Source organism: Canis lupus, chromosome 1 (genome assembly GCF_011100685.1).
Source record: "Canis lupus familiaris isolate Mischka breed German Shepherd chromosome 1, alternate assembly UU_Cfam_GSD_1.0, whole genome shotgun sequence".
Lineage (NCBI taxonomy): Eukaryota > Metazoa > Chordata > Mammalia > Carnivora > Canidae > Canis > Canis lupus.
The window spans coordinates 35252440-35266066 of NC_049222.1; the positions used below are offsets into that span (position 1 = coordinate 35252440).

General features: G+C 32.9%; 1 protein-coding gene across 5 annotated transcripts in view; it reads left to right on the top strand.

Moving 5' to 3' along the window:
• The window catches only part of PEX3 (peroxisomal biogenesis factor 3), a 36149-nt gene that overhangs the window by 19600 nt on the left and 2922 nt on the right, over positions 1–13627 (top strand). For 2 of the 5 annotated variants that reach the window (XM_038526227.1, XM_038526228.1), the window contains exons 6-12: positions 180–246; positions 354–408; positions 950–1118; positions 3032–3102; positions 5363–5485; positions 7261–7357; positions 9869–10660. In XM_038526227.1, coding sequence (XP_038382155.1) covers positions 180–246; positions 354–408; positions 950–1118; positions 3032–3102; positions 5363–5485; positions 7261–7357; positions 9869–9952 — 666 coding nt within the window. In that variant the 3' untranslated portion in view covers positions 9953–10660. Of the gene's footprint in view, positions 1–179; positions 247–353; positions 409–949; positions 1119–3031; positions 3103–5362; positions 5486–7260; positions 7358–9868; positions 10661–11242; positions 11386–13181; positions 13311–13627 lie in introns of those variants that run through there. The other 3 variants (XR_005353607.1, XR_005353605.1, XR_005353606.1) reach the window with 3 other exon arrangements.

The window sequence follows — 13627 nt, forward strand, 5'->3', positions numbered from 1 at the left end:
TGTGATTGTAAATTTCTAACATTATTTTTCATATTTTGAAACTAGACTTTTTGTAATGTTCAGGAATATTACTTTTCCAATCATTTGAGGTCCTGAAAAATCATAGCAAAAGTTATACTGAAGATATATTTATTTACCAATTATATTAGGTGATTTAACCTTATTCCTATTTTGTACAGACAGTTCTTGCTCCCCCAGATGTCCAGCAGCAATATTTATCAAGTATCCAGCACCTCCTTGGAGATGGTAAGATTCTTATTTGTAACCTGGAAAATAATTTTAATTTGTTCATTTGTATTATTGAGGGATTCAAAAAGTGAACAAGGCTTTTATATTTGTTTTTCCTTGAATAGGCCTGACAGAATTGATCACGGTCATTAAACAAGCTGTGCAGAAAATTTTAGGAAGGTAAGGCATTTTGCTTAAACTTTTCTGACTTCCTGATTCTAGTGAATAAAAGAAAAATTAAAATTGTTCTGGTGAAGCTGGTAATTTAACAAATGGTGGTTTGTAAAACTCTGTGTAACCTAATACAGACACAGCCCTCAGATTATAAATCCATTTTCTGCATTAGTGCTAGCTTTTTGATACTAAAGGAAAAGGTTTAATGTTTCATTGTTTATTGATTGACTTCCAAACAAACCATAAATATTTGGGTCATGAGATAAAAGACCTACTTTAAAATCTACCTCTGAGCCTTTTATCTTCCATTTATACTAGTAGTATCTATAATTACAGTGGGAATTTTCTTGTGAAATCTACTGCAAGATTTGTGTGGCTCTGTAATAATGACACTTAACTGATGGCTGATTTCTTAATTTACTCTAGTGATTTTAGTCAGCAGTTTAGGTTTGACTGATTCTCAAAGAGTAATCTGTTAAGAAGAGAGTGTGTATGGAATGTGTTGTATAATTTCAATTTATCCTGATTCCTTTTTCTCTGCTTCTAGCGTTTCTCTTAAACATTCTTTGTCACTCTTGGACTTGGAGCAAAAACTAAAAGAAATCAGAAATCTAGTTGAGCAGCACAAGTCTTCTTCTTGGATTAATAAAGATGAATCCAAATCTTTATTATGCCATTATATGATGCCAGATGAAGAAACTCCATTAGCAGTTCAGGTGATTAATTCATAACCATTTAACCAAACCAGCTACTCTATATTTAAAAAAAATTTTTTTTACTATCTCTTGAAATTTAGATTTCTGAGGCTCTTGAAAGGTAAGTGATTAAAAGGCCTTTATTCAAATGACTTAAATAAAACATTAATTTAGAAAACAAACCAATTATGACTAATCTGAGGGATTCAAAAAGTGAACAAGGCTTAGAAACTACTTAGAAACATAATTTTAGATATTCAGCAAGTTTTTATTGAGTATTAGTTATGAGATAGACATTGTGATGTATGATTCACATACAAAATGAATATTTACATTATACTTGGGGAAATTCAGGAGACATATTCCATTCATGTGGCTAAACTATATTTATATGCGATCCAGCAGCAAAAGATAGAGCTGATAGCTGGGGCAAGATCACGAAGAGCTTTATATGCCAAGATAAAGGTAAAGAGTCTGAACTTCAATTTATAGACAAAGATAAATTTTAACCCAGCCAGTACCACAATTACAGAATCTGCTTTTTAAAATATATCATGTTGACAGTATCAAAATGGACTAATGAAATTCTGATCATACAGTTGAGAAACAAAGGCCTAATCTAACAGTTATCAACTATGGTGTTGCTGCATAGTGGTATTTCGTAGGCAGTTGTGATTTAAATTAGTCATTGATTAAGAATAAGAAAAATGTTGGGGCACCTGGCTAGCTCAGTCAGTGGAACATGCAGCTCTTGATCTCAGGGTCATGAGTTTGAACAGTAAGAGTATTAAAAAAAAAACTTTCTGGAATAATAAAACAGTTTCCAAATTTTAAAATTCAATAGTGGAACTAAAAGAGAAAATGATTCAAAAGAGCAGGTGAGGAAAGGAATGACAGCCACATCCTACCTGATGAATTAGACCCTGAAACTTTAGATTGAAAGGACATAGAGAGCCCCAGACTTGATGAAAAAAGACATACAAATTTTGACAAAATGTCTTACCAAAAGAAAGAAAAATCCCAGCCCTCTAGAACCTCAAAGGACTATCTTTTTCTTTGTAAATATATTCTATAAATGTGTTCAAGAGGGGCAAAATAAACAAGGATCTTACAAAGTAATATCTTACTTTGACTCATTATTTTTTAGTATGGTTGACACGCAATATTACATTAGTTTCACATGTTAAACATAGTGATTCCACAAACTTCTATATTATGCTGTATTCACCACAACTATCATCTGTCCCCCTACATCTCTATTATAATATCGTTGATTGTATTTCCTGCTGTGCTTTTTATTCTCATGACTTATTTATTCCATAACTGGAAACCTTTATCTTCCACTCCCTGTCACCCATTTTGCCCAGTCCCTCACTGCCCTCCCCCTGCAACCACCAGTTTGTTCTCTAGATTTATAGGTCTGATTCTACTTTTTGTTTGTTTAATTTTTTTGTGTTCCACATATGAGGGAAATCTTATGGTACTTTTGTTTTAGTCTGACTTATTTCACCTAGCATAATAGCCTCATGTCCATCTATGTTGTCTTAAATGGTACAGTCTTATCATTTTTTATGGCTGTGTAATATTCCGTGTGTGTGTGTGTGTGTGTGTGTGTGTGTGTGTGTGTAGAAATATTGTATGAGCCAATAATTCTATTATTGGGTATTTACTCAAAGAAAACAACACTAATTTTATGTGTGCATTACTGTTTATCGCAACATTATAATAACTAAGATTCCGATTCATGTTTTAGATAGTACTTACCTATACATATGAACTTTTATAGTTGTCTTGAGTTTAAAAAACTCATTTCTTGATTGTTAATAGAACATAGACCTGTAGATTTCCTGAACTCTTGAGGTTTTAATACAATTAGTTTCATCAAAACTCTACTAATATTTGAAACCCTAAAGTATGGCATTTTAATTTCACAGGCTTGTGGGCTTTCTCCTAGAGATGTTACCACTATTAAACTACTTAATGAAACTAGAGACATGTTGGAAAGGTATGTATACTACATGTAATGGAAAACGTGTTATATTTTGAATGTACTTATGACTGTGTTTTAGCTTTTTTTAAACAACATATGCAACATAGTATGTTGTTAAAATTACATTTTAAATTTTTCCCCCATCTTTAGGTAGGTTATCTATCTTTGTTCCTTCTTTTATTAAGGTGATGAGAGAAATGGGTTTTTTTCAAGATGCCAGTGCCTTCCTTAAGCCATCTCCTTAGCTTAGAGCTTCTGAAATACTAGTTAAGGGACTAGAAGATAATTAGCAATTATATTTTGAAGAAAGCTCTCAGGGGTGGTCCTGATACACCCAGTGTGTTACTAAATGTTTAACAACTAGCTCTGTAAAACAAACAAACAAACCAGAAACTGAAATTGTAGCTGCAGCAGTTCTGACTACCAACTTGAAATCCCTTGATACTGACTTGAGGACTCCAGGAGAAATGTACTTTTGAGCCAGAGGTAGCCAGCTCCAACTAATCCTCACATATACCACGTGTACACATATGCTGATGTGTGTACACTCCTCCCCTCCCCACACAGACACTCAGTTTTGAGATCTACCCCCACTAATCCTCTCAGGATAGACTATACTATTCCAAAAACTTTGATAAAAATTTTACATCTTCCCTAAATTGAGAATTATTGTTTTAAGTCACCCAGAAGACAGCCAGGGTGTTAAAAATGGAGAAAGCACCAGATGTTGCATTACAAGACCTAGATTCAAGGTTGGCTTTCCTGTTTATTAGCTGTTCAATATTAGTTGAGCCACTTAACCTCTTAGAGGTAGTTTTATCATTGTAGAATTTGAGTAGTAATACCAGTCTTACCCACTTTATCTTATGTGGTTAAAACATCAAAGTTTCTTTTATCCTAAAGATGATTTAGGACCTTTTTCTCTAGTTGTGTTTTCTGAGGAAATTATATCCTCTGCTTATAAGATATTTTCATGATCATGATGAAAATCAGCAACTTTTTAAGGTTAACTCAGCTACTGAATCTACTATCTGAATTCATCAAGTTCTGGTCTCTTAAAAAAAAAAAAAAATTTCTGGTCTCTTGACTTTCTACAATAGCCATCTCCACATTATTTCTTACTCGGATTTCTACCAAATCACTCCATGAAATTCCAGAACAAGTCCTCAGTGATCCCTTCCCAAATCCAGTCAACCTATAATGTTCATCTTACTTGGCCTTTCTCTTGATAATTATCACTGGTTGATCAAGCCTTTCTTAAAATTCTTTTCTCATGTGACTTCCATGACAATGTAATCTCCTGATTTCTCTCCTCATTCTCAGATTATTTCCTCTTAGTTTCCTCTATGCCCATCTCTCTTGTAAATATTAGTTTTCTAAGGTATTTGTTCTTCATCCTCATCTGTCCCAAGCAATTTCATATTTACCCATTGCTTTAAACACTGTATACTAATAATTCCCAAATTCATAGCCCACTGCTCCCATGAGTTATTCTGGTTTGAGAGTTCTACATGTCAAAGATCAAATTAATCTGTTCAGTTAGGCATTTTCTAACTTAATAGCACATATATATTATTTTTTATATCAAAACCATTTTGGGACACCTGGTGGCTTAGCAAGTTAAGTATCTAACTCTTGATCTCAGCTCAGTTCTCAATTGTAGGGTTGTGAGTTCAGGCCCCACATTGGCCTCCATGCTGGGCACGGAACCTACTTAAAAAAAAGTTTTTTGTGAGATACTCACATGGTAAAACTAAAAGAGCTTGAACTTAAAGACCTAAAAAGGCCTGGGTTCAAATTCTAGCTCTCTCATTTACTAATTACATAGCTTTGGGCAATTTCTTCATCCCTAAGTATCCAGTTTCTCATCTGTACATGATAATAAAATTTTCTATCTCACTGGGGTATCATGACAGAGATATAAAGCAAACCAATATTTGTGACTATGAAACAATTCCTCTTAAGAGTTTCCTGAAGAGAAGTAATACTGTTATTGATATTTTTTAAAACACATTGTACAAAGTGCTGAATAATATAAGAACATCTCACAAAATGGGTGAAAACTTTCATTGTTTTATGCTAAATAATAACTCACTTTATATGCTTAATTTTTAAAGATTAACTCCTTGATATATTCTTACAGTGTTTCAGGCTATAAAAAGTAGGTTGTGACTGGAAATGTTGGTGGCTGTCAAAGATAACAACATAGTTACTGAGTTTATTTCCTTTTCCATTGAAAATCTAAAAAGTAATTTATCCTTCTTATTTTGTATAGTCCAGATTTTAGTACAGTTTTGAATACATGTTTAAACCGAGGTTTTAGCAGACTGCTAGACAATATGGCAGAGTTCTTTCGACCTACTGAACAGGACCTCCAACATAGCAACTCCATGAGTAGGTAAGATGACAAAAAATGTTATGAGTCTAATGAATAGTCTAATAAAAGAGTTTTGGATGTGTTTATTTGTTCCAGGTAATAAAAAATTCTTACTGGATAAATTTGATCATTTATCAACAAATTAAATTCCCTTAAACCAATGACTCTAGAAGCTCCTTCTGGATTCAATATTAAAAATTTTATTTCTTCCCAAAATTTTGCCACTATATGGAAATAAGTTGTGAAAACTACCTTTCAGTAAGCCAAATTCTAGTTCTTGGAACTTTTTTTTTTTAATTCTTTAGAAAATAAAACTGAAAATGTATTTAAATACTATAAATCATAATTGGCCCACATAATTCAGTAGTTTGGTCATTATAATAGCCAACCATTCTTGTTATAATTTTCCGTTTCATGAATTATCTCCTACTTCTACAACTACATAGTGTATTCATTTTTAGCTCTTGCTGTAGGAATGGAAGTATTTAGTTAGTGCAATTAGTAATTTTAATCACAATTATTTCTAAGTCATACATTCATACTACTAAAATGTATCATATTGTTTTATTATATCCTTTTCTCAACATGAATATTTTGGATCTCCTGTTCGAATTTATACTCTTTAAATAGCCGTTTTGTAGTTTTTTATATTAAACTCAGAAAATAGGGACATCTGGTGGCTAAGTGGTTGTAGGGACATCTGGTGGCTAAGTAGTTGAGCATCTGCCTTCGGCTCAGGTTGTGATCCCAGGGTCCTGGGATCAAACCCCGCATTGGTCTCCCTACACAGAGCCTGCTTCTCCCTATGCATGTGTCTCTGCCTCTCTCTGTCTCTCATGAATAAATAAATATTTTTAAATAAATAAATAAACTCAGAAAATAAGTACTAAACCAATGTTAACTGACTATAAACTAGTCCATTAAAATGAAGAGAAACAGTAAGTGATATGCAGTATGTGTGTGTGTATATATATATATATATATATATCCAACTTAATTTTTAAATAACATAGGACAAGAAATTAGTCAATTCTCTGGAACCCTTTATTGTCTAAAAAAGAATAATTTGCAATTAACATTGAGGATTTGGAATGCTTAGAGTGATAACATTTATTTTCTGAAACAATTTAAATATTACCTTAAAGTCTGTTATTAGGAGTTCTTTAAGTTATACAAAAATAAATTTCATCTCAGTCCTGGGACCAGCCCCACCTTGGGCTCTGCTCGATGCAGGGAGCCTGCTTAGATTCTCTCCCTCTGTCCCTCCCTCCACTTGTACACTCTGTCTCTCAAATAAATAGAGAAATAAAGTCTAAAAAAAAAAAAAAATTCATACCCTTTGACCCAGTACTTCTGTGTTAAAACAAAGAAATATTTAAGGAAAATTAGGCAAAATATTTAAGGAAAATTAGGCAAAAACTTGCCCAATTCCAGGGAATTGTAACAGCTGGAGGATGAATTAGCTTTCTAATCATTAAAAAATAGATTAAAACTTTAGAAGAATTTTTAATAAGATGGAAAAATGTTCATAACATAATAAAAATATAAAATATTGCTGAGGAGTTATAATCTTGGTTTTAAAAAATGCACAAAAAAGTACAGATATGTATAAAAATTACTGGAAGAAATTATGTCAGTTATAGTTGTCATATCTAGGTGGTAGAATTATATGTGATTTTTATTTTCTTAATACATTTCTGTAAATATTCTTCAGTGACTATATTGCATTATAATTAAAATGTTAAGTTCCCACAAGGTAATTTCAGAAAATAATTATTACTTTGATGGTTTTTCAGTCTTTCCAGTGTCAGCCTGCCATTAGCTAAGATAATTCCAATAGTAAATGGACAGATCCATTCAGTTTGCAGTGAAACACCTAGTCATTTTGTTCAGGTAAGAAGAAAGCTTGGAGGTATTATTAAAAACATTGTATCTTTGGTTGTGGTTATTATTTGTTGGACATAAAATTATATTTCTCTCCTGTGACATTTGTTCAAAGAAACCAAAAACTTAAAATCACATGTAGAGTGTGGTAGGATGCCCCATGAAAGCAAGCTTGTATCATAGCAAGTTTATGAGGTTGGGAATACCTCTCTCTGAATTATGATCCAACACCAGTTAGACTTGCAGTTTTAGTCCATATACATTCTAGTGGTCAGTTGAACTTAGCGTGTTAATGTTTTGCATTAAACTGTTGGTAATAACATTGAGCTGTGAGACCAGTGGCCCACTTCCACAAAATTTTTGAGGATACCAAAAAAATTTTTGTGAAGAAGTAAAGCATTTCAGTATTAATAAATATGACTATTAATAGTGTACCAATAATCTGCTCATGAAAAGCTGCATAAGCAGTACTACCTATAACTCCATCCTCTCTTAGAAGAGCATTTTGGAATGCATTGAGTAAGACTGATGCTATTGAAATAGTCACTTTGGTTCCACATAGTTTTTATCCTGAGTCACTTGCAAACTTGGCTTAAAGACTAAAACTTGTATTAGAAGTAAAAAATTGTGGGGTGCCTGAGTAGCTCAATCAGTTAAGCCTCCAACTCTTAATCTCAGCTCAGGTCTTGATCTCAAGGTAATGAATTCAAGCCTTGTGTTGGGCTCCACGCAGGGTGTGTTACTACTTAAAAGGAAAAAAAAAAAAGTAAAAACTTGTTTGCAGTACACCCCAATTCCAAACTACTGAAGTAATGGACAGTGAGTAGACTCTAAGGCCTAAGTGTCAGGATGCCATCTTCTCAGTTCCCTGTGTCTCAGACAAGTTAGGTTATCTTCCTGTACCTTCTCCTTGGGAATGTGAAAGGCACTGAGACTACAGATTGTATTACTTACTTTTTGTGTATGGTGTCAAAAGTTTGTTCTTTACATTCTTATTTCCGTCACTGTTCTCTCCAGTCTCTTGTGTCATCTTTCTCATGTTGTGACAGGCATTCGTATTGCAGAAAGAAGAGTGAAAAGGACTGATCTCATTTCACTTAATTTTAAGCTCAATTTTTTAAAATTAAAAACCTAGTTTAAATTTTTTAATTTCTTGTTAATTTGATCTTCACGTGTATATTGGTGTGAGAAAAAAAGGTGGTAACTTCTGGCATTTAAACCTTAACTTTACCTTTCTCCACTTTCATAAAAGCCTCTGGCTTCATCATTAAGGCTGTTCATCTTGGCAACAAGTATGAAATCCAACCAAGGATGATTGATACACCACCAGCAGCCTTAATACTTAAGTAATTCATGTACTACATTAATTAAAATCTTTTTAAGTGATTATTAAAAGATTTCAATCTAATAAAAAACACCATTGTTTAGTTTTTGGATGTGACGGAATGTAGATTAAACATACATACTACACTACTAATTGACAAGATTCTCACCAGTTTTTTTGACCATAATTTCTATGAGTTAAAATGCCACTCTTCAGAGAATTTTACTATGAATTTATTGAGAGCAAGACTTGCCTAAAGCTCATTTGCGTTTTCTGATACTCAGGAGACAACATAAAGAACAGATTCACTTACTGTTCGATGCTCACAGGAGCATTCAAATGCTTCTGTGTCATGGATCTTTTCACAATCTGGTGAAGCCTATGAACCCCTTCTCAGAATAATGTCTATAAATGCATATTACAAAATAACATAGGTTTTAAAGAAAACCAATTACGTACAGTTTTCAAAATGTTTTTTAAAATCAAATTTATGAAGCAGTATTGCTTTTTTGTTCATATATTAAATAACAAGATGTAATGGCAGTTCATGCAACTTCTACAACTATCATACATGAAAATATAGGATTTCTATTGAGGACAAATTGATAGGCCATGCTACTACTATCACAGTTGGTCTTTCATAATTGAAAGGAATACTAGTTCTTAGTTAAAGATAATGAAAATTAAAATGTGATTTTTTTTTATTTTTACATTCATAAATCTCTTAAGAACCCTTGTTCTAAAGTGTCTATATGTGGTTTATGTATGTATATGCAACAATATGTGACATGCTATATTTATCCTATGTTAGATCTTCTAAAAAAAAGTAATATACCTCACAACCACGTTATGTCAGCTTCTAGCAAAAGTGCCTTGACATCTGTATCTTTAGTACTGTAATCATTTATTCAACATAGTGTATCTAACTTGGCACACAGAAGAGTCCTTTGAAGACTGTTTTGGGTCTTCCACTCAAAGTCACATGTGAATACTTATACTCACCATCCTTCACATAAGAACCTAAATAATAAGCATGTCCTAGAATTTATTGTGAGGAAAAAATACTCCTTTCATGAAATGATTTTTTTAACTCAGTGCCATAAAACAGGACTAAATTCATTGCTCAAATTGCAGAAGTGGATTCAAATTATCTATATTTCTTACGTACTGTAATGTTTTACTGTCATCTTTGCTAGGATCTGTTGATGATGGAGCAAGTGAAAGACTTTGCTGCTAATGTGTATGAAGCTTTTAGTACTCCTCAGCAACTGGAGAAGTGATTTCTTTTCCTTCAAGAAAAACTACAGTGGAATTCACTTTTAAAAATACACTGAATAAATCAACTATATATAGGGTAATGATTTGTTACCAAAATGCCTAATAAAAAATATATTCTTAATCAAAGTCTTCATTTCATAATAAAATAGATTTATTTGGCATCTTAATATATTTTTTTAAAGTCACCAACAGACTAGTTTTTGTGGTCATATCTGAGGGTACACAGTGTAGATATTTGTTACTCCTTGGACATTAGTTCTAAACTGACTAAAAACTAGTGTACTTTTTTTTTAATGGAATACGAAATGTAGTATACATTGACATTAATACTGAGGAGAAATCTGGGGGTGGAGTTTAGAAAATGTACTATGTAATCATAAAGTTCACTGGACAGCAGTATACATGAGGGAATCAGACTTTTCTCCAGTTACTCTTCAAAGGTATAAATCATTTATCTTAAATAAACCTGATGAAGGACTTTTCTTTTTATGGAAATCGGTGAATTTAACAACAATGATCAGTAATTTTTTTACTATTGTTAACAATCCTTAGAAAATTAGTTATTTAGAGGCTAAAGTGCTGATGCTGTTTACTCAACAGCTATTATTATCTACATAGTTTCATTAATTTGTATGTAAATAATTTTAATAACTTTGTATTGATTTTGAGCACAGTAAATATCTTACTGCAATAAAAATATTTTAGTAAAATATTGTTTTGTTGAGTTAATACCTTACAGCTGTTAATTTATTTGTGTCATAGCATTTTTTTGCTGTTATTTTAGGAGAATATGCTAGTTTTCAAGTTTTAACTGGTAATATGATTGATGCTTTAACTTTTTTGTTTAGAAAAAATAAATAGCATTTCTTTCTGAAAAATAATTCATAGCCTCTAGTTAAATCTATATTCTGTATTTATAAGGATAATTAGGGCAGAAATAAATGGATCATCAGTATATTAGATACATTTTCAGTAATATAAGAATATTTTCAGTGACATCACTTTATGCTCCTCCAATATAACATATAGCTAGCTAGTAGAAGGTACAAGAATGAATTGTGAAGTCTCTTCTAAGGCCAGGCAAGGCCCAAAGTCAACTGCTAGGGAGTCTATGTCTACAATGTTTAAAAAAAGAAAAGAAAAAACAAATGTAAAAGTGGTGAGGGAGAGCAAATGCTTCTTTTCAAAATTTGACAGAATATAGTGATACTATTTTCTAATAGGGTTACAGAAAAACTGCATTTCTGGAAAATTAGTGAATGTGTATGTAATAGGGCATGCATCTCTTCCAGCAGTATTAACCCAGGATTTCATCCAAGGAATATTTGAGACTGAACAGGTGTGGCCTTATAAAAGGAGCAAAATCTGGTCAGCTGAAAATTTTCACCTGGAGTCCTCTACACTGTGGAGTTGTGGCAAGTGAAGAGGTGACAAGGTAAAAACCACATGTATTTGAAGCTAATTGGTCTTAGACATTACAAATTTGTCTTCAACTAATACAGTAAGAGCCCTCTTATCTGGGACCCTTAGTTGTTAGGCTAATCCACAAGGTCATTTAAAGCAGGGAATCACACACAAAAAACTTATTCGTAGAGGTCCCTGGGTGGCTCAGTGAGTTAAGCATCTGCCTTCGGCTCTGATTATGATCCCAGGTCCTGAGATCAAGCCCCAAATTGGGCTCCCTGCTCAGTGGGGAGTCAGCTTCTCCATCTGCCCTTCCCCCTGCTGATGTGCTCGCTCCAGCACTCTCTCTCAAACAAAATCTTAAGAAAAAAACTTAGATATTTTAACTTAAAGAATGTTTATTTGTCAAATATTTACTGTAAGGCCCAGGTCTTTTCTTTTTAATATTGGTTCTGCTTATAGGTATCCTCTAATTGTACAAATCACATACATTGCTTTACATTATATAGTTGTGAGCCAAGGATACAGAATTCTTGTAGATTTTTGCTATATTTTCCTCCAGTCTTTTAGAACTGTTTTGCCCATAGTTAGTTAACACCTTTAAATTTTTTAAAAAGGCAACACACTTTTTTTTTAAGATTTTATTTTTAAGTAATCTCCACCCAACATGGGGCTGGAACTCACAACCCCAAGATCAAGAGTCACATGTTCCACCAACAGCTAGCCAGGCTCCCTTAAAAGAGCAACACAGTTTTATCTACTCTTTCCAAAGTTCAGCTTGATTTTTGCAGAAACTACAACTCTTCAAACTCATGTCATCAGTTTGTATAATCATGATAAAAAGTTCAACTGGCATAGTCCGTTTATTTGGTAACTGTTTTAGTTTCCTAGAGCCGCTATACCAAATTATCACTAATTGAGTGACTTAAAAAAACAGAAATTTATCCTCTCAGCATTCTTGTACTTGGAAGTCCAAAATCAAGGTGTCAGCTGGAATATGCTCCCTCTGAAGGCTCTAGAGAAGATTGTTCAATTCTTTCTTGACTCTCCCAGCTTTTCGTGGCCCAAGTGTCCCTTGGCTTATAGCACAAACTCCAGTCCCTGCCTCAGTACAGGGCCTTCTCTGTGTGTCTGTGTTTTTTTTCTCTTACAAGGATACTTTCATTGAGGACCCACCTATGTACAGCATGGTCTTAGCTCAACACTTGAATTACATTTGCAAAGACAGCATTTGCAAGTAAGAGCACATTCTTGGCTTCCTGGTGGACATGAATTGTTGGGGAATACCATTCAACCCACCATAGTAACAAATTCAATTCAGCTTGGTAGACATATATTGCAGCAAGTAGAAATTGAAGGGAAGGGTGTGCCAGATAGAAATCTATTGCCTGAAAGCATGTAGCTTGCCCTAGGCATCAATCAGTATGTTTTTCCAAGCAGATAGAAAGCTTCAGTTAACCCAGTAAATTGGTTGAACAGAGATTATTTAAAACTGCTTCAACTTTTCTCTTTCAAACTTGTATAAATGTGTATGTCACTGTATGTATAAAAATTTGATAAGAGTATGTATTTGCTTGAAGATAGGAAGATTCTATATAACTAGGTCTTTCAGAAGCTTACAAAATTGAAATGAACAGAAGGCAAAACATCTGTCTTGTATTCTGTTGTCCCAATTCATATTTAGTTGAAGAGCCTGACCTTTTAGATAATTATGTTGTTTGCTACAGTACTAATAAGAAAATGAGAATCTTATTAAAGTGATACCCATATCTAAAATATCAGTGTCTAGATTATTCAGTCCAATAATCTAGTTTGGTTTGCTTTCAGCATTTCTCTAGTCATTAAAGGAAAATCAGAAGTTACTGAAATTCAAATTCAAATCAAGCCATTTTGTACCTACTTAATAACTCTGAGAAAAGGATTGATGGGAGGATATAAACTATTGGCTTAAAATAGGTAATGAGAGATCTGATTTTTATTTTATTTTTTTTTTATTTATTTTTTTTTAGAGATCTGATTTTTAATTATCCTTACTATAATTCTTGTTCTCATATCACGTATTTTTTCATATAGTTGGGTTAAATGCTGAACTGTATTTTGTCATTTATCTCCCTCATAGCTGCTAAATAACTCCCTTTTTTTGTTTTTTATTAGTTTAGTGTTTGGGATCATATAAGTCTGTCCGAGTTGGATTTCTAATAAAATTTTAATTGGGATTCAGAACTATGTAAAATACCTTGGCATGGTTTCAAAAATTTGGTAATTTTAGAAAC